Below are 23,293 nucleotides of genomic sequence, written 5' to 3'. Positions count from 1 at the left end.
GAAAGAAACACTGTTTTGGGTTATTAATTAGAGAGACAGACTCGCAGTCTGTGCGCCATAGAGTGAGTTGTGAAAGAAGCAGAAGTGAACAGAATTACTTATCCATCCACACGACATGACGACTAACCCCGTCAGTGCAGTCCCTGACTGCGATGCATATGGCTTTAGTTTATTGTACAAGGTTGAGCCATAACGCTATGTTTCCTTGTAGGCATGCTGGAGTTCCACTCACTCTAGATTGATAATTTTCGCAATTATTAATTGTATCCTGTGAAACGACATGCCCACTTCTGAATAAACGGGTTCTTGCACCGATTAAGGGTTTAAATACTAATCACAATCTGGTCCTGATGTGTTAGAGGACTGAGTATTTATTCCTGAAATCTATTCCAAAGTATGACTTCAGCAACACACGGCATTCCTCAGTTACATTGTGGTTGTGTCTGCTCTATTATATGTGCAGCGGATCATTCCGAGATTATTCTCAGAATTATTTCGAGATTGTTCTCAAAATTCTGACTTTCTCTAAGTCTTAAAAATTGTTGTAGAAAACAAGTTACATGTATGTATTGGAGACAAATAAGGGTTTATAATTTAAAAGCTAAGAAAAACCCCCACGTTTCTCAGAGTAAAATATCGAATAACTTCGGGATTTCATCCTCTACAATGTATTATTACAAGTTTCAGAGAAATCTCCATATGTCAGGGACAAGGCCCAAAACAAATACTGCTTGACTGCAGCCTTCAGGTGAGTGAGTGGGCATGTGTGTGAGAAAGAAACTGTCCACAGGTGTGTGACTGGGTGAGAGTAATCTGTAGGCTGACACTGAATCAGATAACATAAACGTAGAAGATGGATGATGAATATATACATAGAAGAGGAAAAATAAAATGAAACAGGCTCAAAATCTCATAATCATAGAATTTATTTAAAAACTAATATTTGGGCAAAATTACCACAAATTAAACTAAATATTAAATTAAACTTAACTGTATCACAATAAAAAAAAAAAAAAAAAAAAGAATTTTTAATGAGATTCACTTGAAAACTGTCCACAGCCTAAGAGCCATCAGTGGGTGAGCAGTAGAGAAAGTGATGGAGAGTGTTTTGGTGTAAAGTGGTTGAAAACTGTGGCCTAAGGTTTCTCTCCAGTGGAGGTGATTGGAACCAGATGTCTCCATGTCACAAACACACAAACAGCATATTTTTCCCTCTCCACTTCAGGCAGTATCTCCAATGTCTACAGAGTCTCTAAGGAGTGATGTTGATGATGATGATGGAGGACAGGGGACATCTCAACTCAATCAGTGCATGTTCCTCACAGCTTCCTGCACATCCCTCTCCATCCGGACTGGGTTTAAACACTACTACCTTCTCCAAACTATGATCAGAGGATTAAGAAAAAATTTATTTCTGGTAAATTAATTTACATTAGTGATGTCCAGCTGTGTACAGTGTATAATATCAGCACAACAGAAGGTAAACTGACTCTTTAACGGCAAAAAGAAAGAAAGAAAGAAAAAAAAAAACAATGACTCTGGCACTAGTACAGACAAAGGTGCCAAAAAGAGTTCTTTGTATTATGCCATAGAAGAATAATTTACCTGTAGACCCCGTCAATGGAAATGGGATGTGTGAATGGGAACACATATTTAAATATTTTCTTTAAAAAAATAACAATAAAATAAAATAAATAAATAGAAAAAAAAAACACTTTAAAGAGCCCTTAAAAAAATCTCAAATTTATAGGAACAAAATGATTCAAAAAACACTTTTTGAGCATTACAAATAAAACTGATTTCTTATTTACTGAAATTGTCATCAGTCTATTCAATACACTGATCAGCCATGATATTAAAGCCACCTCCTTTTCTCTGCATTCAATGACCATTAAGGTCACTCTGTAGTTCTACAATTACAGACTGTAGTCCATCTGTCAGGACCCCCACAGAGCATGTATGATTTGAGTGGTGGATCATATTCAGCGCTGCGGTGACACTCATGTGGTGGTACTAGTGGATCAGACACAGCAGTGCTCCTTGAGTTTTTAAACCATATGTCTATTCATTATCCACTTTTAGATGTGGAAAGTAATCAGTGGATACAGAACACTGTCGGCTGGATGTTTTTCGCTTGGTGGATTATTTTCAGGCCAGCAGTGACACTGAGGGGATAAAAACTCCAGCAGCACTGCTGTATCTGATCCACTATTACCAGCACAACACACACTAACACACCACCACGTCAGTGTCACTGAAGCATTGAGAATGATCCGAGAATAACCACAGATCTCCTGTGGGGTCAGTGGAGCTGAGGCAGTGGACAGTGAGCACAGAATATTGGAGTGGACAGACTGTGTGTTTCTAGACATTTACTGCTGCTTTTTGTGATTTTGAATAGGGAGAACGTGTCTTATTCCACATGTGCATACTCCCAAAAAATCACTTAATTTAAACACTTTAAATAGGTGGAAACATCCATTTATAATAACAATTTCAGAATGAAAATGATTCAGCAAGCAAACAAAATGACCTACCACTGAAAAAACATTTTCTCTCTGGATAAAATTCCTTAAAAAGGTGAAAGGCCCTTGTAATGCTCTTCCAGAAACCTCACAATGAGAACTATGAGACATATCCACTAGATATGAGATGTTCTCGTGCCTTTGTGGTGAGTGCACTCAGTTGTGGACAGGTTTGGTCTCGTTTTGTACAAAACCAGTCTTTTCTCTGTGGTTGCCGTTGGTCAATGGGATGCTGCGTCTCTCCAGGCTTCGGTTCTTCTCATCTCGTCTCGGTCTCGTCTCAAAAGCATTGGTGGGGAGGATGTGTGCAGAGCCGATGGACATTTCTGTTTGAACAGCTTTGTGGAGGGCAGTTTTGAGGCCTGCTCTTTGGGGCAGAGCTGGCAGGGACAAGGTCTCCCGCTGCTGGGTTTTCCTGTCCTCCCACAGCTTCAGGAGTCTCCTCTGATTGTTGGTCATGTCCTTCAGGTTCTGCTGAAGGGACAGGACCTGGTCCTCCAGCAGAGTTTTGGATGTCACAGAGTTGGCCAGCTCTGAGGTCAGCTCGTCTATGGTGATGCTTAGTTTGCCTGTCTTCTCCACCAAGGCGCTGCACTCCCGTTCTTTCTCATGCAGATCATTTATGATGTCCTTGGTGGTTTTCCCACGAAATTTGGGGCTGGACTCCAGCCCCAGTTCGGTACGCAGGGCTTTAACCTGCTTCCGAAGTTCCTTATTGTCCAGGGTCAAAGTTTTGACCTTTTGCTTCAGTGCCTCAGTGGATCTAACCCTGGCTTCGTATTGTCTCAGCTTCTCTCTCAGAGCTCCCTCTCTCTGCATTGCTTCATCCCTCTCCCTGGAGCACTTCTCCAGCATCTTTACCGTCTCATATTTAGAAATTTTATCAACTTTTCCAGCCATCGTAGGATAAACCCCTGTCAAAATCCACAGTCCATGGCCTTGACTGGAGTGTGCCTCAGGATTAAAGTCTCTAGAAACAGCTCTTCCATGGGTAATCAAGCTAGAATCCAGAGTCAAGTCAATAATCCAGAAAAACCAGCTCTTCTTCTGGACCTGCCGAGGGCCACTCTCCTGATCAACAGGACCTTATGGCTGGGTGTCTGCTGAGAGCAGCTCAGTGTAACTCTAGGCCAAGGGTAGAATGACCATTAATTAGGACACACCTTGGGCTGACACAGTTTCGAGTGTCACCATTTTTCTATTTTGTTAATTAGGAAAGCGGCCTGTGTCGTTCATGCTGTCACTCTGTGAAAAGATTTATTTATCTGTGCATAAATCAAAGGGTCAGTGAGGACAACAGAAATCCAGCAGCCAAGCAACACGTCTAGATATTATTATTACTGTAATATTGATTCTGTAGAAAATATCATTTTCTTAATGTGTGGAATCACTTTCAGAAATTAAGAAACTGACATTAATTCCGCCTTTACTGCACTCTGCAAAATTCAGACACCACCATATATTTATTTCCAGTCATATTAAATGGAACATATGAAAAAAGTTGGATGGGCATATTGTTTGTATCTGGAGCCCACCAACACACACAGTCAGTTTTCTGTGCGCAGCATAAGTCAGAAAACATGGGATAAAACAAGCTGTTCTGATTCTGACATCAAGTGCAGAGACATAAGAATTGCCCCGCTACCTCATCTGAGTCTGTCTAATCATAGCGCGGGCCCCTTGTTTACGTGAGAGCGCAAAGACAAGGTTAAACTCAGCTAAAACATACACAGCAAATGCAGAGAAAAAAGAACACTGAGTAAAAACACATGGGTCAGGGTGAACAGCGAGCAGCTCATTATCATTTAAAGGAACAGACACCAGAACTGTGTTCCCTTGTGCAACAGGCAGTGTCCCCTTTGACTTAACAGTAATGTTTTGTAGAAGTTAATTCAGGGAGAGTCAAAGGAAACTGGTTAAAAACAGATGAAAACTACTGAGAAGAAAGGAAAAAAATTACATATATATATATATATATATATATATATATATATATATATATATATATATTTAAAAAAACAGTATAGAATTTAAGCTTCTGTTTAATTTTCTGTTAAATACATATTTTCTGCCTTTTATTCTGATGCTAAAAATGATCAACGTAGTGAATATCTGGTAAATAAATAATGAGAGGTCTCTACCTTTTTGTGCAGCAATGCTGACTGTGTTTGAGTGATGAAAAACATACAAGAAAGAAACATAGTTTCTAAAGGTTTATTACAAAGATGAGAACACCTTTTAAAACATTAAATACATTTTTGATCAGGTATGTACATGCATTTTCATTAAAGGCACACAGGATTAGTGCTAACAGCCTATTACCAGAAAATATAATACAGAACAGAACCAGAAATTTCAGATCCTTTTACATTAAATGAGATCTTTGGCACAGAGACAATTTCCCACTTAAATCTAATCAATATCTCTAATAATTCTCATTCTGAGAAGTATAAGAATCTACAAATTTTATAACATGGTCTTATAAAAATACATTTATTCAAACTATTATATTTTGTTTTTTACATCTTTCAAGTGATTTTCTGTCTGCCTCATACTAATAGTAATCAAGGCCTAATAAAATCTTTTTTTTTTTTTAATGGTTTCCCCATGTGGGGGACCCACTCTATGGAGCATAATTTTATTCATTCAGAGTCAAAGCAATTGGCTTGTCATGTCATGTGATCTGCAATTTAAAGAAAAATATACTAACGAACTTTTCAAGATATATAAAAATATTTTTTGCCTCCACCAACGAACCACATCTCGGAAATGGCCACTGACCCCAATAGGTGAGTCTTCCAGCGCGCCCAGACTTGAGTGAGCTGTTAAGATTAGCAAATTGTACTTTTAGCAATTTAGCATTAGTGTAAATAGCAGACATCAAAATTCGTTAAGCCGTATCTACGATTCGTCTGCCCACATTCACCCGCCTACTCTCCGTTATTCCACCCACCCCCCACCTCCCGTCATACTGTCAGTGCCTATGTTATTCCTCTAGCCAGTCGTCACGTCTTCAAGGTAGCGATGTGTAACCACTTAAAACTTTATTTCTTTTTTATTACTGTTATTTCCTTTTTATTTTTAGTAATGATACATGTATTTTTTTTTTTACTAATTTGAGAGTTTTGTAAACATATATCAGTGCAAAAAGAGTGACTTTTGGGGTGGGCTGGAACGCATTAATTGCTTTTCCATTATTTAAAATGGGGAAAACTCGAGAAACAAACTTTTCCACTTACGAACCAGGTCACGGAACGGATCAAGTTCGTAGGTAGAGGGTCCACTGTACTGGTAGTTTTGGCACTGTGTGCAGGTGCCATGTCCTGTTGGAAAATGAAATCTACATCTCCATAATGTTGGTCAGCAGCAAGAAGCATGAATAGCTTTAAAACTTTCTGGTAGAAGGCTGCGTTGACCTTGGACCTCAGAAAACACAGTGGACCAACAACAGCAGATGACATGGCACCCCAAACCATCGCTGACTGTGGAAACTTTACACTGGACCTCAAGCAACGTGGATTCTGTGCCTCTCCTCTTCCTCAAGACTCTGGGACCTTGATTTCCAAAGGAAATGCAAAATTTACTTTTATCAGAGAGCATAACTTTGGACCACTCAGCAGCAGTCCAGTTCTTTTTGTCTTTAGCCCAGGCGAGACGCTTCTGACACTGTCTCTTGTTCAAGAGTGGCTTGACACAAGGAATGCGACAGCTGAAACCCATGTCTTGCATACGTCTGTGTGTGGTAGTTCTTGAAGCACTGACTCCAGCTGCAGTCCAGTCTTTGTGAATGTCCCCCACATTTTTGAATGGATTTTGTATCACAATTCTCTCCAAGGTGTGGTTATCCCTATTGCTTGTACACATTTTTCTACCACATCGTTTCCTTCCTTTCGCTTCTCTATTAATGTGCTTGAACACAGAGCTTTGCAAACATCTCTTTAGCAATGAAATTTTGTGTCTTGCCCTGTTTGTGTAAGGTGTCAATGGTCGTCTTTTGGACAACTGTCAAGTCAGCAGTCTTCCCTATGATTGTGTAGCCTACAGAACTAGACTGAGAGACCATTTAAAGGCCTTTGCAGGTGTTTTGAGCTAATTAGCTGATTATAGTGTGGCACCAGTTGTTTTTATTATTGAACCTTTTCACAATCTTCTAGTTTTCTGAGATACTGAATGAGGTTTTCATTTGTTGTCAGTTAATATCATCAAATTAAAAGAAATAAACACTTGAAATATATCAGTGTGTGTGTGTAATGAATGTGTATAATATACAAGTTTCACTTTTTGAAATAAATCAACTTTTTCCATGATATTCTAAATTTATGACCAGCGCCTGTGCATAGCCTTATGTCTTGTGGTCTCACTTATGGTGCTTCTCCACTGCATGGTCCCTAATCAACTCCACTGTACTCTGTTTTTCCATCAGGTAAATCTGGTCCTGGTCCTGGAAGCAGGTTCCTTTTTAGCCCCTGTTCTCTCATGGTTTGGAATGAGCTGAGTAGAGACTAAAACGAGACGTGCAAAACTTGCAGAGCGCTGACTGTCCAGAGACAGTCGTCACTCTACGCCATGCAATGCAGACATCCAGTACAAACTCTTCATTTGTAAAACCTCCAGCTACAGTAGAGATCACATTTGTTTTTATCCAACTCACAACAGCAGCTTGAAAAATTATGCCATGGTCTTTCGAAGAGGTTCAAATGCTCCTTGAATAGGTGGCTGATGATAGAATAAAACAAAAGGCTACCGTTGCTGTGCTTGCCAAAGCCTAATGTTCCCATTAGAGATGGAATACATTTCAGGGAGCTGTGTGTGGAGCTGTAGTGGAAAATCAAGAAGAGATCAGGGACCAGGAACCAAACTTCATAGAGTTGAGGGGAGTAATGGAAATGCACTATAAATTTGAGACCAGGTCTTATGCTGCATTTACACTGCTCCATTCTGGCAGAGACTAACTTTATGCAAATGAAGCCTACAAACAAAATGTTTCTAAAATGTTTCCCCATCAGAAGACACCTTATGCTTGAGTGAGGAGTCCACAATGCAATGAGTATAGCAGTCTTTCCGTGTTCAAAATGGACATGGTTTCAATCGAAGGACACATGGAACGTTTTTATTACGCCCACACGCTGCCAGCAGAGGAGGGGGTATGTATTGACATCAGCTGCCGCACTGGAGCAGTGTACATTCACCATTACTACAGTTAGTAATTCAACCTGATTCAAAATAAATAATGAATAATATACCAGTGGAATAAAACAGTTTCTTTCTGGATGAAATATATGATTATATTCTCTATACAGAATCATATAACATTCTTACTCATAATAAGGACATGTTACATATATGGACTAGATTTAAGATTTTTAGACTCCTTCTCTTATTAAGAGATCTGTTCATAACGGCTGTGAATTCATTTATAACATCCTTTAGTGTGCAATCACGTCCCAAAATGCTGAAACTTAAGAATGAGACTTTTGGAGGACATCTCCAGCTCAATTATAACATAAATATTGCAAAGGCTGCTATATATACAGTGTTATATATCCCTTCCCTTTAAGCCTACTCAGTAACTTTACACGTATGATCCGAGGGTTTAAAAAGAGGATCAGAAACACAGTCCACATTCCACAGGTCTGGTATAAAGAGGCCACACACAAAACCATAATATTACCAGTGATAAAACCTCCCAGGTCCACAGCTGAACAACAAAGGCTACTGAACCTGCTGAAATCCAGACGACACGGTGACATCATGCGGAGGAAACTTGATTCTTACCAATAAGGAGAACAGGAGAAGCTGCAACTGAAGAAGAATAACACATGCTTTAGCAAGGAGAAATCATGTCCAGGAAGAATTGGCTCAAGTGTTGACATGATTGGCTCCTAATATGAGACACGTGGAAAAAAGAGCAGGCCTCATGTTCTTCTGAAACAAAAAACATTCATCAGAAGTGTACTCTTCTCTTTACTGCTGTGACAGTCTCTAATCTCTGGGAAGCCTTTACTCTAGATGTTAAAGCAGTTTGGGGATTTGATGGCATTTGGCCACATAAACATTACTGATATCTGGTGCTAATGTTCTGGATCCCATCATCATCCCAAATGTATTGGATGGAGCTCCATCTCTCCAAAAGGAAACAGTTCTACAGCCCAATGCTGAATGGATTTACTCTACTCCTCAGCTCATGTGCATCTGCTCCAGAGCATCCTGTTTTGTTTCATACTTTTCTATGCATTATACACACATTCATGGTAAAGGGGGTCTAGAAAAATTTGGACACTAAAACATTACTCGTATCACTGGTGGTAGCCACGAATTTTAAGAGTATATGTGGATATAGGTGTGTCCTGCTTTTATTGCATTATGAAGCTGCTTAGCACAAGTTGGCTCATTAAAGGTGCAGCAAGTCAATTTCTCCACTGATTCGTTAGGAAACATCCGTTATACTGACACTTAGTGGCCTGAAGTGTTACAGATTCTGAAATAATCATCTGTGACAGTAGCTGTGTATGGCGTCACATCAGTGTCAAAAGTAGAGGACGAAAAAACACCAGGTTGAAAATATAAACCTGCAAATTTTAACATTTTGGGTGTGTAAATACCCTCTCACGAGCCCAACTCTGAAGCCCTGCCTACTGGGAGGAGCCTTCGACAGAAACATCAGAGTATGGTTCCAAGGCCGTCCCGCAGCATCTCTGTACAGCAAGAGCAGGCGTAATACAAAGTAGACATAGCTAGTGAACAGGAGTCGACTCCTGAACTAAACATTTCTTTGAGCATCTAGAAGCAGGCATCCAACCTCAACTCTGAAATAGTAAAGGCTTCTCCCAGTGGGTGGGGCATGGACAGTGTACGAGGCGGTCACTTAACCAGCTCAGCCAATAGAATTCACTAAGAGAAACGGCCCTGACTCTGCCTCCAAACTTTCTCAATTCCTCCCATTTTAAAACATGAGCCCGGATTATCTTCTCAAGCTCAAAAAGAGCCAGAGAGAAAAGAGCTTGGCGCATGAGAGAAGCATTAAAATTTAAGACAGTTTAAGAGTGAGATTATGGTCAGAGCACACAGTTCTTCTCTCTCTGATCGCAAGAGGTTTATTTACACACATGAGATGTTAAAACTTGCAGATTTATTTTTCCACCTGGTGTTTTTGCACCCTCTACTTCTGACACTAATGTGACACCATATCTGTAGCCCAAAGGTTAGGGAAGCGGGGTTGGGACAAAAATGTATGTGTGTGTGTGTGTGTGTGTATACTGCTGTGCGATGATAAACAATGCATTTTTAATGTGTTTTTCATAGTTCCCCCACAGTGGGAGACCTGCTCCATGGACCATACTTCTTCAGTTATTCAAAGAACCCAAAGCAGTTTGTTCCCAGGAGACTCTATCCAAGTAATGAATGTATGGAGGTATTATTTACCCAAGGCTGGAGCTCAGTTTGCCTTTGTGGTCAATAAGACAGTGGGCACTATTTGTTCTGCATCCTTTTGCGACACTGAAGTTTCATAGGTGCTGAAAAAGTATGCCTGAGGACAGAGCAAAAAGAAGAAAGAGCAGATTTATCATGCCGTGACAGGCCTTTTCATCGCCCAGTCTGTCCGGCAGTGCAGGGTTAATGATACAGATGTAATTGATGATATTGGAGAGCTATAAGGACATGCTTGTTTGCACTGGATCCTTTCCAACTCAACTATTGTCACACTTTCCAGGAACAGAGCTCATCCCCAGGGAACACAAACCTGACACTAATCCGAATAATCCTCTCGCGCCAAGACACAGCGCTAGCAGTGTGTAATGATTCTCTACAGTGAGATGAAGGAGATTTCCAGGCCACTCAAGAATGAGGAGGTGTAGTAACATAATCATCACCAGAGCACCTCTGCGATTTTAGTCCTGTCTGAATACACAAGGTCAATCAATTTTCAGGTTTATAGAACTAACCTTGGGTTATAGTAATCCCTTGCTATAAAACAAGCTGAAGAACAAATACCAGGTTACATTAATCCCTCCCCGGTATTGAAACAAACTGAATAAATAATCCCATGATATATTGGTCACCTGCTCTAAAATGAGCTGAAGGAATAAGCCAGGCTATATTAATCCTCTGATGAAAAACTAATTAAAGAACTGACCACAGGCTGTATTAAACCCCTTCTTTAAAAAGAGCTGAAAGAATAAACCCAGGTTATATTAATCCCCTGCTATAACAGGATCTGAATAACTAATCCCAGGTTATGTTAATCCCATTCCTGTTATCAAACTGTACCTTGCAGCCGACTGCGAGTAGTACGTGAAGAATGATGACAGTTGCAGCGGCTGCTATAACAATCCGAGGGTGATCGTCCCGGATCACCGGCCAAAACGTCAGAACCAGAACAGAACCGGACAAACACAGAGCAACAGCAATGGAGCACCACCGGAGAACCTCACTGGGAACAATCCACAGAACCTGCCACGAACAGAACATAAACAACAAGAAGAACATCTTCATCACACAATTCACATTCACATGCTCCTCCAGCACTTCTGCTAGAATCAGGAGTCTCTACTCCACAGGCAAGAATATGGACTAGAGAACACTGCTGTGAGGATTTGATAGCATCCAGCCCCATAAACACCCCTCTGGTGGATTACTGTCACTGGGCATGGAAAAATTAGGCACTTCAGTTCATGCATTTCTACAGATATTGTTGACACTGTGTGTGCACATTTAAAAAATGTAATCCTACCTGTGATCCTACTTGTCAAAGGTTATGTTTGTCTTAGATTCGATTTGGTTTGAAGTAATTAGATATGACAAACATGCAAAAATAGAAGAAGAAAAATAGAAGAAATCTATTTCTTTTAAATATACTTTTCCATCTGTAAGTAGATGCTGTCCCTAGTGTACAAGTTCACTTTACGTTAAAACAGTGTTCCCCCAAATTTTTCCTGCAGTGCCCTGCATTTGTAGATGGAATACCCACTCAGACACCCATATAATAATTTACTTCCAAACTCCACTGCAACTAGGGTTCTTTCTTATTCTTACAAAGCAACAACTTATTGAACAAAAGAAAATAAAGTGATAAATGAACTTTACAGGGGGATTATTACAGGTGGCATGCACCCTGCCATAGCTCTGCACTTCCCCCACTTATGGGGGAAGAAGGATAATTGATCTCAATGTAAACATTTTAAATAGTTTTGAAGCAAATTAACGAAAAGGCTCATGCTGCGTCTCAAATAGCACCATACTCCCCACATAGTGCACCTCACAGATTTTAAACTAAAACTGCTACATCCAGGCAGGCACTGGTTCAATGGGAAGGTTATGGCCAATTATAAACAATTTTGTAATTCAACATACAACATGCTACATAAGTGGAGAAACTTTATTTTATGACAGCGTTGAGACATCTGGGATTGAGCCGATCTCCTTGTGCAGTGTTAAATGCTCCTTCTCGTCTTAATCATGTCGTCAATGAGCTGTTTTCTGTCCTCTCAAGCAACATGCAATACACACTTGCAATAATAACACCATCTATATCCATTTGTCCTGTTTTAAAACTAGGGGCCGTCTCTCAAATATGCTTTTGTTGTCAGTGAAGGAGGTGATATGCATAAGCATATTAGTGAGAGTATGCTGTCATTCACATTACAGACAGATGCAGGCCACTTACATTTATGCCTGTGAACAGTCAGGGCAGTCAAATCTGTTCTGACTTGATTGGAATTGATAAATGAGGCTTGTAATGTGAACGTAGCCTAGGACTCCCTGGTTTGGATGGCTGAGGCATGCCCTGGATTCGAACCTGCGATCTGGGGAGCCCCCTATGTGAACATCTGTGTATGAAGCCTGCCCATGTTCCCAGACAGTACAAGCCAGTCTTGAGAAACTTACCACAGCGGGAATGTAGACGGAGAGAGAGTATCCGTACACACACACAATCTCCAGGAAAGAGTAGGACACCGTTCGAGTGATTTTACTGTTTCTCCATGTGAGGAAACCCCACAGAGAGAGAGGAACTAACCAGGCATAGCTGAAGATGGCTGTGGCTGCAATTGACACTGACAAAAACAGGAGAAATCAATTTACATATCACTGCTGTTATATTCATATACATTTTATGACATTTCTGTCAGCTGTACTTTAATGCAGTTGAGGGAATTCCGTGAGGGAATATCTGTGACCTGCTTTGGGCAAAACACCACAAGCCCCACAACAGCGTGCTCTTGTTTCTCTGTGCTCGTTGCGTCTGTTATGCTGCATTTAACCACATCCTTGTGCTCTCACATAAACACGGGTCTAACACTGTGATTGGACATTCAGGCAAGGGGGCGGGCAGATTCTAAAGTCACTGTACTTGCCGGGGGTGATCAAAGACACTGTGTCCTTGTTTTACATACACAATACCTCCAAAACGAATGCCATTCATCAGGAGTGTGTTCCTTTTACTGCAGTAACAGTCTCTAATCCGCTGGGGAGACTTTATACTACAATTGTTGAATCACTGCTCTGATGCATCAATGAGGTGTTGGATGATTAATTAAGGATCCCAACTGGTCCCAGAGATACTGGATGGAGCTCCTTGACTCCACAGAACACAGTTCCACTGCTCCACAGTCCTCAGCTAGGAGGCTTTATTGGCATTACTTGAGAACAATCCAAAAATAATTACTTTACAGGGAAGGAGTTCCAGTAAAAATGTGCAGGTGTATAAGCTCTCTCACCTTTCCTGAAGTCAGGAACATATGTGTACTTTGGCTGTCCGCTGTGAACCAGGAAACTGGAGATGTTTCCACTGATGGCGATGGCAAACACCAGTGTGGCACAGATCCAGAAAGGCCCTGAAGAACAAACAGAATCAAACAAACATCCTATATACATCCTACATGGGTCTGTGTGGAGAGGAGAACTGTAAGGGGCAGAGGGCAGTGAGCTCACCATACAGGTCAGGGTTGTTTCTGATATAAAAGCGAACAAAATTTTTCCTTGGCCACGGCAGAACTGAGCCAATTATTCTGTCCATCACCTGGGGTAGAGAGAGAAAGGTTATGGCTTTTTGACTTTTTAAAATTTTTACTATTTAAATATGTTTTTACATTAGATTACTCCTCTTGAACTACTATTATTTATTTATCTTATTTTCTTGCTTGATTTATGTTTGTAATTTCATCATTTTATTTTATGAATTACTTCAGCTACACTGTAAACGAGGGTCACGCCCAATGTACTCCAAGATTAATTAAAGGTGAATTAATACGGTGTTTATGAACAGGTCTCTCTGAGCCTGTTTACACCTGGCATTATTCTGCTTTTCTTGTGATTGGATCACATTCCACATTTCGATTTCACCCCAAGCCAGTTGTGAACACACCCAGTATGCACTGTGATTGGGATCACTTGCAGTGTATCTGAAGTGGTCATAGACAGATTTTGATCAGATTTCATACAACGGCATGCTTCCTGTGTAAATATGCAAGCAGTTAATTGTAGGCATCTTGAAAATAAGCCTTGATATTTTTCCGAGGTCCAGAAGGTTCTGTGGACAGTAACAGTGCTGGCAACTGCAGAAATTCAGTGTGCAAGTCGTGAGTTCATAGATGCACTGAACAAGTGACTTTTTTACCATGCAATGTCTCCTTAAACACAGATAGTTCAGTAGTATTTACCTTAGAAGACCTACCTGCTGAGTGTCCACATCGAAATATGTCTGATAATACTCAAATGTCCAGAAGGGGGCATTTTTCTTCTTTCCAGACAGAAGCTGTTGAATAAATTTATGAATGAAAACAGTTTGATAAGCAAAGGTCTAAAACAGAAAACATTGCTGGACTGAACGATTCATCGTTGTCACATCAGAATAACAACATTTTAATCTACATTAAATCTACAGGGTGAGTTATTTATATGGATACACCTTAATAAAATGGGAATGGTTGGTGATATTAACTTCCTGTTTGTGGCACATTAGTATATGGGAGGGGAAAAACTTTTCAAGATGGGTGGTATCCATATAAATGGCCCACCCTGTACATACAATCTCAAACCTGGTCCTAAGTGTGCAAGGCTTTTGGGTGTCCCAATTCTTTTATTTCCCTCAACAAGTGTTCACAAGAGCCCCGCTATGCACACTTGTGTGTCCCTCTCATAAGTTGGCAACAGACGACACTTTCGTGTCCACTGTGGGCCTGTGACATTCCTCACAGAAAGGACTAACAAGACGCCTTGGAAAACAAAGCAACATTAACACATTAACCCTTTAAGCAACTACAATCTTTATCTTTATCAAGACCCATGAGGTTTGAGTCATGTTATTTTATATATATATATATATATATATATATATATGAAATATAAACTTGATAAAAGAACCGGACATTGCTGGCAACCAGACATTTATGCACAAATATATATTTCTGTGCAAAAGTCTGATGGATAAATGGTGCTCATTACCGCAATGACTTTATGTTTAAGCTTTTAATAAAATACTGTAAAGTTGAGCCCAGTTTCGCTGGAAACTGCTGTTTCGTGTTTAAACCATAATGTAAACATCTGAAGGGCGCAGAGAATCCCATTCTGCTCTTAACGCTTCGACTCCTTGTACCCCTTCGACAACATCATCATATGCACACTTCTAGGAAGGCCTTGGGGCTTAGGGCAAGAATTGGGACAGGGGCTTAAAGGAGCAATAAGTCAAAGATTTTTTTCACATTACGAAACACCTAGTGTCCCAAATGTATAAGTGATTCTTTTCCTTTGTCACTCCCTTGTGGGGGAACCTATCTGTGGAGCATAAACTAGTTCATTCAGGGACAACAGAGCAGTGTGAATCTTCATCTAATGTAAGCTGTAACAGTAATAATCAATCACTTTTTTTGATAAGCCCTTTTTTTTTTGACGGTCAGAGTGACTTAATGCTCCTTTAAGATGTTTTCTGCATTCAGGAGATGAGAGTTTAATGTACAGATGCATAATTTACTAAGGCACTGTCCAAACCTCAGCAGTGTCCTCTCTGTCATTGTCCAGTTCATCAGACTCATCCTCCACAGCTGTTTTTCGTTGCTTTTGGACTTTCCTGGTGTTTTCATCAATTGTGATTTTAGTAGCTCCAGTGTTATCATCCATTGCAATGCCATCATCTTCAAAATCTGTTAACAGCAACAATAAAAATAATAACTACACATTTATACATTCCCTGCTCATTTTAGTAGAGACACTTTTCCTTGTTGGTGTACTGAGATTCTGTCCTAAACCAGCTGCCTTATTATCCCTCAAAGGCCAGATCCAAGATATCAAAACTGGCTGCACTCTCTGGCTGGGTAGGATGACACCCCATTCCCTCATTACACTAGCATTGTTAGCCAGCACACGTGTCTGTTGGCTGAAGTGACAGATCTGGATTGTTAGTGTCTTATTCCAATGCATTCAGCTGTCCAGTAGAGCTGTGTTAGTGGCAGTTCAAAAACAGGCAGTGGAGCTTTACACTTTTCAGAGGACATGATGCCTCCACCCTCCAAGGCTGACTGAAGGAGTAAAAGTCCCGCCCCATATGCAGGATTTACTCTATGGAGCGTAAACCTAATGATTAAGACAAGAACATTTATTGTGTAAGCTGATAATGTTGTGACAACACCACTGGACTTGCCAAAGACACAGGGGGTGACTGCCAGCATACTTTGCAGCTCCCCCTGTTTTGGTGTTTATTTGTGAATGTTTATGGGGGTATGATCATTGTATATTTGTATTTGGTTTGTGGCACGGCATGTGTGAGGAGAACTATTCACTGCCTTAAAGGTTTGTGAAGCAATGAATAAATGCCATCCCGACTCAAATGCCAAATGCTGCCCTCAGTGTCATTTCTCTGCTTAGGGCAATAAAGAGCATTTTCTGAAGGCAATATGGAGGTGCAAGATCTCTTTGATAAGCTATAAAGCTCAGATTATTGCCTTTATTTTGCTGAATTACTACAATTTCAAATAAATGTATTATAGACCAATGATTTATAAAGACCTTTGTTTTGCAGAATTCTAAAATATGTAAAAAATTTTAAAGAATCTCGACCTTGAAAGTTGAGATGGAAGTCTGTGTTGGCCATCAGCAGAGTGGCAGTGTGCTTCTCTACAGAAATATAACACAACGTCAGAAATACATTCACAAATTCACCTTACTCATAGCCACATCAATTCTACAAACACAGGACACTTTATTACAAACTGAATAATATTCTAAAGCAGAGAAACATGTATACAATTTAATGTTTGTGAGCTCTCACCTCTCTTTATTTTAAAAGTAGATTTCTGTAAATAAAAGTCCTCACTCTTCAGCAGCTACGACTACGGAAACAATGAGGACACACTCCGAAAAAGCACGTTTTAACCTAGAACCTGCTGTAAATTATTAAAAAATTACGCATGACAGAGTTTAAGATAAAGTACGGATGCGATAGAAATACATATTCATGGTGTATATTAACTATTCAATGTTGTTTTAATAGTAACGCTCAAGAGCTGAGACTTTCCTACTTATCTGTGTTGTTTAGCTCCAGTGCTGAAACTACTTTACAAAATAAGAGCCATTTATCGTGCACTCATGGAAGTTATTAAAATTATTTTTAAAATGATTTTAGTTTTTTATGGTGTTTAATAAAAGAGAACATTAAGTAAGACACGCATAGTCTCACGTACATTTTTAATGATGAATACAGTTTATATATATATATTAATATATATATATATTAAAACGTTTATTTTCTATAAGAAGAATATTTATATATATAAGAAGAATATTTGTGTTGAAATGTTCTGTATTAATGAAACGTTCTCTTAATTTCTGTTGTGGCTTTTATTTCAGTGTATTTAAACAACACTTTCTCTCTTTCTTATGTTCTTTTACAAATTGAGTTCGAACTTTTATTTTGGGAGGCGGGATGACAACATTTTTAAGAGAGGGAGCCAAAGAAACAATGCGGAATATTTTTTAAAACTACACGGTGTACCTTTTGAAAACATTCGGACTTAGAAAGAGATAATGAAGGGAGTAGAGTTGAGATTATAAAGAGTCTTTATTGTGTTCAGAATTAAAATATATTTTTTAATTATTGCATGTGGATTAGGGCAACAGATGAAGGCTGTTTATTAGCTAACTCATTAATTATATCTACTGCATGTTATAGTATATACAACAACTTATTAAGAACCGGGAGTTTTCTATGGGGATGTACTGTGAATATGGGAAAGCGTTTGTGAGAGAGCAAGGAGAGCTGCACTGTGTAAATGTTGATGCAGTTCAGAACTCTTATAAAATTAATAAACCACACAGATTATTTCAGAAGGAGTTCTCAGTTAAACTCTGTATTGAGAGTTTGCCCATCAGCAGACAGAGGAGTGACCACTTCATCTTCACTTATAACTCAGAGGGCAGTCTGTGCTACACTGTAAAACCCCTCCTGGACATTTCCTTGCTGTTTATTGCTGACCATGTTGAGCATGTGGACTCTCTGCGGGGTTTTCCTGAACAAATGGCTCACAAATTGTTTGTTGCTGCTGAAGAAAAGCAGAAATTCACAGATACTTCATCTTCAGCCAGGGCTTTACAGCTCTTCAGTGAGGCCTATGGAGAACTGGTGTTAAAATCACTGTGTTTGAGAGACAGGTAAGCATTATAGGACTACAAATATTCACTCATTCTTTCATCTTCTTTAAGTCTTTCATCCTGATCAGGATTGTGGTGGGTCCATACAGAATCATTGTCTCAATTCATCATAGGGCATTACACACACACCCAGTCACTCTCTCACACACAGCTGACGTCAATTACAATTACAGCTGTTAAATCCTATATCTTTGTAACAATGTGGGCACAATTCTTAATCCATTTTCTTTGGATGTAAGGCAAGGCAAGTTTATTTATTGAGCAACTTTCGAACACAATGGCAATTCAAAGTGCTTTACATAATTACAGAAAAATTACAGTAGAAGAATATTATATAAAAGCAATTGAAATATGAATGAAATGAAAAAAAAAAAAACCCAGCAGTGATGTGGAGCCAAGGAATTGCCTTCTCAAGAGTGAGGGAGTTTCTCTGAGATGAGTTGGAGTGGCGAGTGTGATCCAGAACTAATCACCAATACCAGCCCCTGACCCTCCTCCATGTTTGTGGCTGAATGCCATCAGTTCCTCACAGGAATATTACATCATGTAGTCTTCAAAGAACAGTAGATTTGTATGTGTCTGGAGTTTAATTTCTCATAGTGTTTTGTTTGTTCTCATTCCAGGGGTCTCCTTGTGTCTGAAAGGTTGGAGGAGATACAGATGTTTCAGCAGCTGGAATCTCTGGATCTGTTTGGATGCAGATTAGGAGATGGTCACGACTTTTTCAGACACATAACCTCTGCAGCATTTACCAGGTGAACGAGTGGAGATGCACTCATGAACTAATGTCAATGAAAGTTTGGCTCCGCCCACATACTCTGAAGTTAAGTAAAGTAAAAAGCCTTTCAGCCTGGACTGCGTTCTGAATGTTAGCAACCAGCGCTGGTGTGCGGAACCGTGTTCTCTGGCGTGATGGAACACCATCAAGTACATTTAGAATGAGCTGAAGTTGTGTTTGTGATACAGAACTAATCATCCAAGACCAGCACTTGACCTGGCTGATGTTTATGTGACTGTTCTCTAAAACCATTACAGCAGTGTTCCAGTACATCTAGTGTAAACCCTTCCCAGGAGTGTAGAGGCTGTTCCTACTGTGAAGAGAGGAACACACTTCTGATGAATGCCCTTCATTTCAGACGAAATACTGAGCGAGAAGCTAGCCACATACTTTTGCCTGTAGAGTGTAGGCATATATGTAAATACAAAATACAACAGAGCTGACTGGCTGCTCTAAATCCAAAAGGGTGGAGCCTAACTCTACTAGAGCCAAGTAAATTGTGAATGTTTCCGTTCTTCAAGGCTGTACTTCTGTGCTCTGTCTTAAGTCTTGTGAGGCTGTTTTTGGGGGACAACCTACTATCGAATGAAGGCGTCCAGAGACTGACCGCTCCAATCAGAGTGATGAGAAAAGGTCTGGAAAACCTGCAACAACTTGACCTGTCCAGTGAGTGAAATATCAGCCATAATATTAAAGCCACCCCCTTGTTTCTGCAGTCACTGTCCATTCTCTCTAATTCTAGTTATAATCAGGACCCACACAAAGCAGGTATGATTTGGGTGATGGATCAGTTTCAGTGCTGCAGTGACACTTATGTGGTGGTGTTGTGTTAGTGTGTGTTGCGCTGGTGCGAGTGGATCAGTCACAGCAGTTGCTGCTAGAGTTTTTAAACCCTGTGTCCACTTACTGTCCACTCTGTTAGACACTCCTACTTTGTTGGTCCATCTTGAAGATGTAAAGTCAGAGACAGTAGTGCATCTGTTGCTGAAAGGTGTGTTGGCCGTCCTCTAGTCCTTCATCAGTGGACTCAGTATGCTGTCGACTGAATGTTTTTGGTTGGTGGACTATTCTCAGTCCAGCAGTGACACTGAGGGGTTTAAATTCAAGCAGCATTGCTGTGTCTGATTCACTTGTACCAGAATAGGATCTTCTGAACTATGCATTAATCATATATAAAGCTAATATCAAACAAAATTAATTAACAATAATCATTAATATTAACTAATTAACTCTTTGTGTTTCATTGAATCTGTTAGGTAACCCACTGACGGAGAAAGGCCTCGAATACTTAACATGTTTTAAAAAGCTCAGAGAGCTTGACGTCTCTGGGACAAATGTGAAGGTAAATAGAGTGCGACTGTAAACACGGCACTATTGTGCATATTTGTTTTGTGTGGGTATTCAGTGTGATTTGCCTCTCAGGTGGACGCCTCACTGAAGAGTTTCTTCAGGATGAAGATGGGGATGGTGATGTCTGGAGAACCGCTAAAGATATTCTCTCACTGCGAGTGTAGAACGGAGGGATGGGCAGAGGAGGTGATATTACAATAATCCTGCTTATATCGCAAACTCTCCTTTGTACCACATTGCCTCAAACACTGGCTTAAATATAAGAAATACCTGTGCGTACCTGTGAAATCAAATGTGTGTATACACCAAGTCTTCACTGCAGTCACTCGATTCACACAATGTTAGTTAATTTTGAAGTGGATGCAGCATGGCGGCTAAAACTGGGACAGATAAAGGACAGGGCAGTGAGGGAGTTGGACTGTGATCTAGGTCCAGAAACCAGTTGAGTGGTCAGAGCTGGTTTGTTTACAGTGGAGTCTCTGGTCTAACATTGACCCCCATTACACCGTTTACATAGAGAGTGGCTGGCTCCTCCTGGGGAAGGTTCCTCGTAGCTTCAGCAGTCTCGGACTGCAGTTGGTCTGCATGGATGTTTCACAGGGGCAAACTACAAAAATGTACATTAAAAATGAGCATGTTAAATTTAACACCACTATTAAAAACAGAAACATACATTTTCTGTTTTGATCATTGTTTCTCGTTGTTTGTTGTTGTTCATCAGGTCATAAACCAGTGGGAAAGGAAAGCATCAAAGCTGCCCAAGAAGGATCCAAAACCAAGAACAAATGCTCTTCAGTTCTGTGAGTGATATGCCGTCTGTCATGTATCTCAGTGAAACTCCTGATGTACGAATTTGCTGGGACACAAATGTATGTGGTAGTGAGTGAGTTCTGAAATTTCTAAAATTATTTTCCCAGGTTTCTTCTGTTGAATTTTAGAAGGCGGGGCTAAATTCAGCTTTTGTGTCATCCAAAGCAATCAGTGTTAGTGATAAGCTTCCCTTCCCTCGATAAAGACTGCAGGGTATGGGTGGGAATCACAGGGCATCTCGCGATACGATATTATCACGATGCGTTGCCCACGATACTGTGATTCTGCGGTACTCTACACATTGCAAGACAATACTCCGTTTACACAGATGCTGTGATGTATCAAAGAAGAAAAAAAGTACTCAGACAAAACCAAATACCAAGAATGATATATTTGATGGTGGCAGTTTCACAGGATTTGATACCATTATGAAACGCTGTACAACCAAGTGCATAGCAGAGCATGCTCATGTCTCATCAACATGTCTGCCTGATTTGTTTTCCCCCGTTGTCTTCTGTTTCTTCTAATGAAGCAGTGAGATTAGGAAGTCAAACTGGAGGGTGAGTCTTAGGGAGTATAGAGTGCATACATTTCAATAAAATTATTGATATTTGACACCATGTATTGCAAATGAATACGATATATCCCCATATCCAAATGTTAACTAACCAGGTTAACTTGCTCCTACTGATGCAGTGTTTAACATTGCCATGGTGCTGCTGCTGTCAATCATTCTGTGATCGGCCCTGCCATCACAGCTCACAGCAGCAGAAGACAGTGATGTTTAAACTCTGTTATATATACTGAATAATGCACAATAACACTGGGCTACATTTTATATATCATTGCTGTCTGAAGAAAAGCATTTATCTCCAAAATTGTTACTTTAAAGGAGAAGTAAAAAACCTCTTTATCTCTCAATGGAAGTCAATGTAAAAAGACTAATCTGAGTAATTTTGGAGCTTTTTTATTGGTCCATTGATGATAAAGGTTTCACAAAATATAAAAGACAGCTGCTGTGTTCAAATGTAAACAAAATAATCCACAAAAACTGACTTTTTTTGGACAGTGATAATATTTAAAATAAAAAGGAGCCTGTGACTTTAATACTGATACAGAAGTTGTGAATGTTTTTCTGCACAGATGGAAGGGAAAAGTTTGTCAGAGAGAATATTCATTCAAACCTCAACCATCAGAAAATGGAGGAAAAGATGATAACCATCCACTTCTTTAAGACTGACCCTCACAGCACTTCACAGCCACCTGGACACAGTGGAGACCCCAGTACTCTGAGCAAAGCAAGGGGCAGAAAGAGGAGGATGTCTGATGACAAGGAAGAAAAAACTGAAGCAGAACCAGCTGCCAAACGCCAGCCTGAGTTTACGTTCACTTCAGAGGATTTAGAGCTCCTCAGCACCTACTGACTCAGTGGAGAGGATGGTTCACGCTAACGTTAAACAAGCCTCGTTTAAAAGGAGGTCAGTTTTAAATCAAATGTATGGAACAATGAACATTAAAGGAATTACATCCAACAAATGTTTTTATTTTTAATATTTGTAAGTATAGAGAATGATAGAGAGCATGCTTAGTGTGCAGGTGTTCACCCTATGTTCATGTGGGTCCCGCAATTCAAACACATGTTGGTAGGTAGAGTGACTGTGTGAAACTGTCCACTGGTCTAAGAGTGTCTGGGTTAGTCTACCAGTGTGTGTGAGTGAAACTGTCCACCGGTGTAAGTGTCTACTGGCATGTGATTGCGTGAGAAACTGTCTACAGGTGTGAGTGACTGTGTGTGTGTGAGAAATTGTCCACAGGAGAGGGTTTGGTGTGAACTGAATGTAAAGGATTAACACGGTTATCGAAATTCTCCAATAGGGGGCGCCATTCAGTGCTTTTGTATTCAAGTTATTGCATACCTTGTTACGGTATTTTCTTATTTTACAGTTCACTCATTTATTTGCAGCCTTTTATATGTGCTCTAAAAATAAATTTGACTTGGGCTCTATTCTCCCTATTACATCACAATGATTTTGAAGCTGTAATTTAAAGGAAAAATACTACCTACTGCTCTTGGTAACAAGTTTATCTCACATCACAAACCTTCAGCTGTTCCAAAAGAATCAAAAGTGCAGAGAGGAACATTCAGCTTGAAGAGAAAGAATTAATGAACACAGCACCAAGGCTAAACATT

At 39.9% G+C, this 23,293-nt stretch overlaps 3 protein-coding genes across 4 annotated transcripts; 1 reads left to right on the top strand and 2 right to left on the bottom strand.

The window, feature by feature from the left end:
- Nucleotides 1-2,415: 2,415 nt before the first annotated feature.
- On the bottom strand, nt 2,416-3,425 carry zgc:113691 (uncharacterized protein LOC503529 homolog). Its single transcript, XM_066673978.1, has one exon. It carries the CDS (start codon nt 3,423-3,425, stop codon nt 2,682-2,684), a length of 744 nt encoding a protein of 247 aa, XP_066530075.1. The 3' UTR covers nt 2,416-2,681.
- Nucleotides 3,426-4,749: 1,324 nt separating this feature from the next.
- yipf1 (Yip1 domain family, member 1) lies at nt 4,750-17,053 on the bottom strand. Of its 2 annotated transcripts, XM_066662387.1 has the most exons (11): nt 17,036-17,053; nt 16,786-16,900; nt 16,575-16,631; nt 15,510-15,661; nt 14,197-14,277; nt 13,455-13,542; nt 13,241-13,357; nt 12,411-12,577; nt 10,794-10,976; nt 9,948-10,053; nt 4,750-8,327 (listed from the first exon to the last, which is right to left on the bottom strand). In XM_066662387.1, exons 3-10 carry the CDS (start codon nt 16,606-16,608, stop codon nt 9,961-9,963), a joined length of 915 nt encoding a protein of 304 aa, XP_066518484.1. In that variant the 5' UTR covers nt 16,609-16,631; nt 16,786-16,900; nt 17,036-17,053; the 3' UTR covers nt 4,750-8,327; nt 9,948-9,960. The 2 variants fall into 2 exon arrangements, with proteins under 2 accessions (XP_066518484.1, XP_066518483.1); XM_066662386.1 differs by having other exon boundaries at nt 16,786-17,044.
- A 390-nt stretch (nt 17,054-17,443) lies between these two features.
- lrrc42 (leucine rich repeat containing 42) lies at nt 17,444-23,080 on the top strand. The gene is made up of 7 exons (XM_066662384.1): nt 17,444-18,164; nt 18,788-18,919; nt 19,490-19,608; nt 20,199-20,284; nt 20,365-20,478; nt 21,014-21,092; nt 22,246-23,080. The coding sequence occupies exons 1-7, from the start codon at nt 17,722-17,724 to the stop codon at nt 22,524-22,526; spliced, it is 1,254 nt and encodes a 417-aa protein (XP_066518481.1). The 5' UTR covers nt 17,444-17,721; the 3' UTR covers nt 22,527-23,080.
- The last annotated feature ends 213 nt before the right edge of the window (nt 23,081-23,293 follow it).

The sequence above is a fragment of the Hoplias malabaricus genome, chromosome 1 (genome assembly GCF_029633855.1).
Source record: "Hoplias malabaricus isolate fHopMal1 chromosome 1, fHopMal1.hap1, whole genome shotgun sequence".
Taxonomy (NCBI): domain Eukaryota; kingdom Metazoa; phylum Chordata; class Actinopteri; order Characiformes; family Erythrinidae; genus Hoplias; species Hoplias malabaricus.
Note: the sequence above shows the minus strand (reverse complement) of the source record. Positions and strands in the feature narration are given on the sequence as shown.

Excerpts from the sequence above, each read along its gene's own strand:
- yipf1 (XM_066662387.1), bottom strand. The coding sequence starts at position 16,608 with ATGGCCAACACAGACTTCCATCTCAACTTTCAAG. Across the intron at positions 15,662-16,574 it reads CTTCCATCTCAACTTTCAAG|ATTTTGAAGATGATGGCATT; the intron begins GTCGAGATTCTT and ends TGCTGTTAACAG. Across the intron at positions 10,977-12,410 it reads CCGTCTACATTCCCGCTGTG|GTTCTGTGGATTGTTCCCAG; the intron begins GTAAGTTTCTCA and ends TGTTCGTGGCAG.
- zgc:113691 (XM_066673978.1), bottom strand. The coding sequence starts at position 3,425 with ATGGCTGGAAAAGTTGATAAAATTTCTAAATATGAGACGGTAAAGATG.
- lrrc42 (XM_066662384.1), top strand. The coding sequence starts at position 17,722 with ATGGGGATGTACTGTGAATATGGGAAAGCGTTTGTGAGAGAGCAAGGA. Across the intron at positions 18,920-19,489 it reads ACCTCTGCAGCATTTACCAG|TCTTGTGAGGCTGTTTTTGG; the intron begins GTGAACGAGTGG and ends CTCTGTCTTAAG. Across the intron at positions 19,609-20,198 it reads GCAACAACTTGACCTGTCCA|GTAACCCACTGACGGAGAAA; the intron begins GTGAGTGAAATA and ends TGAATCTGTTAG.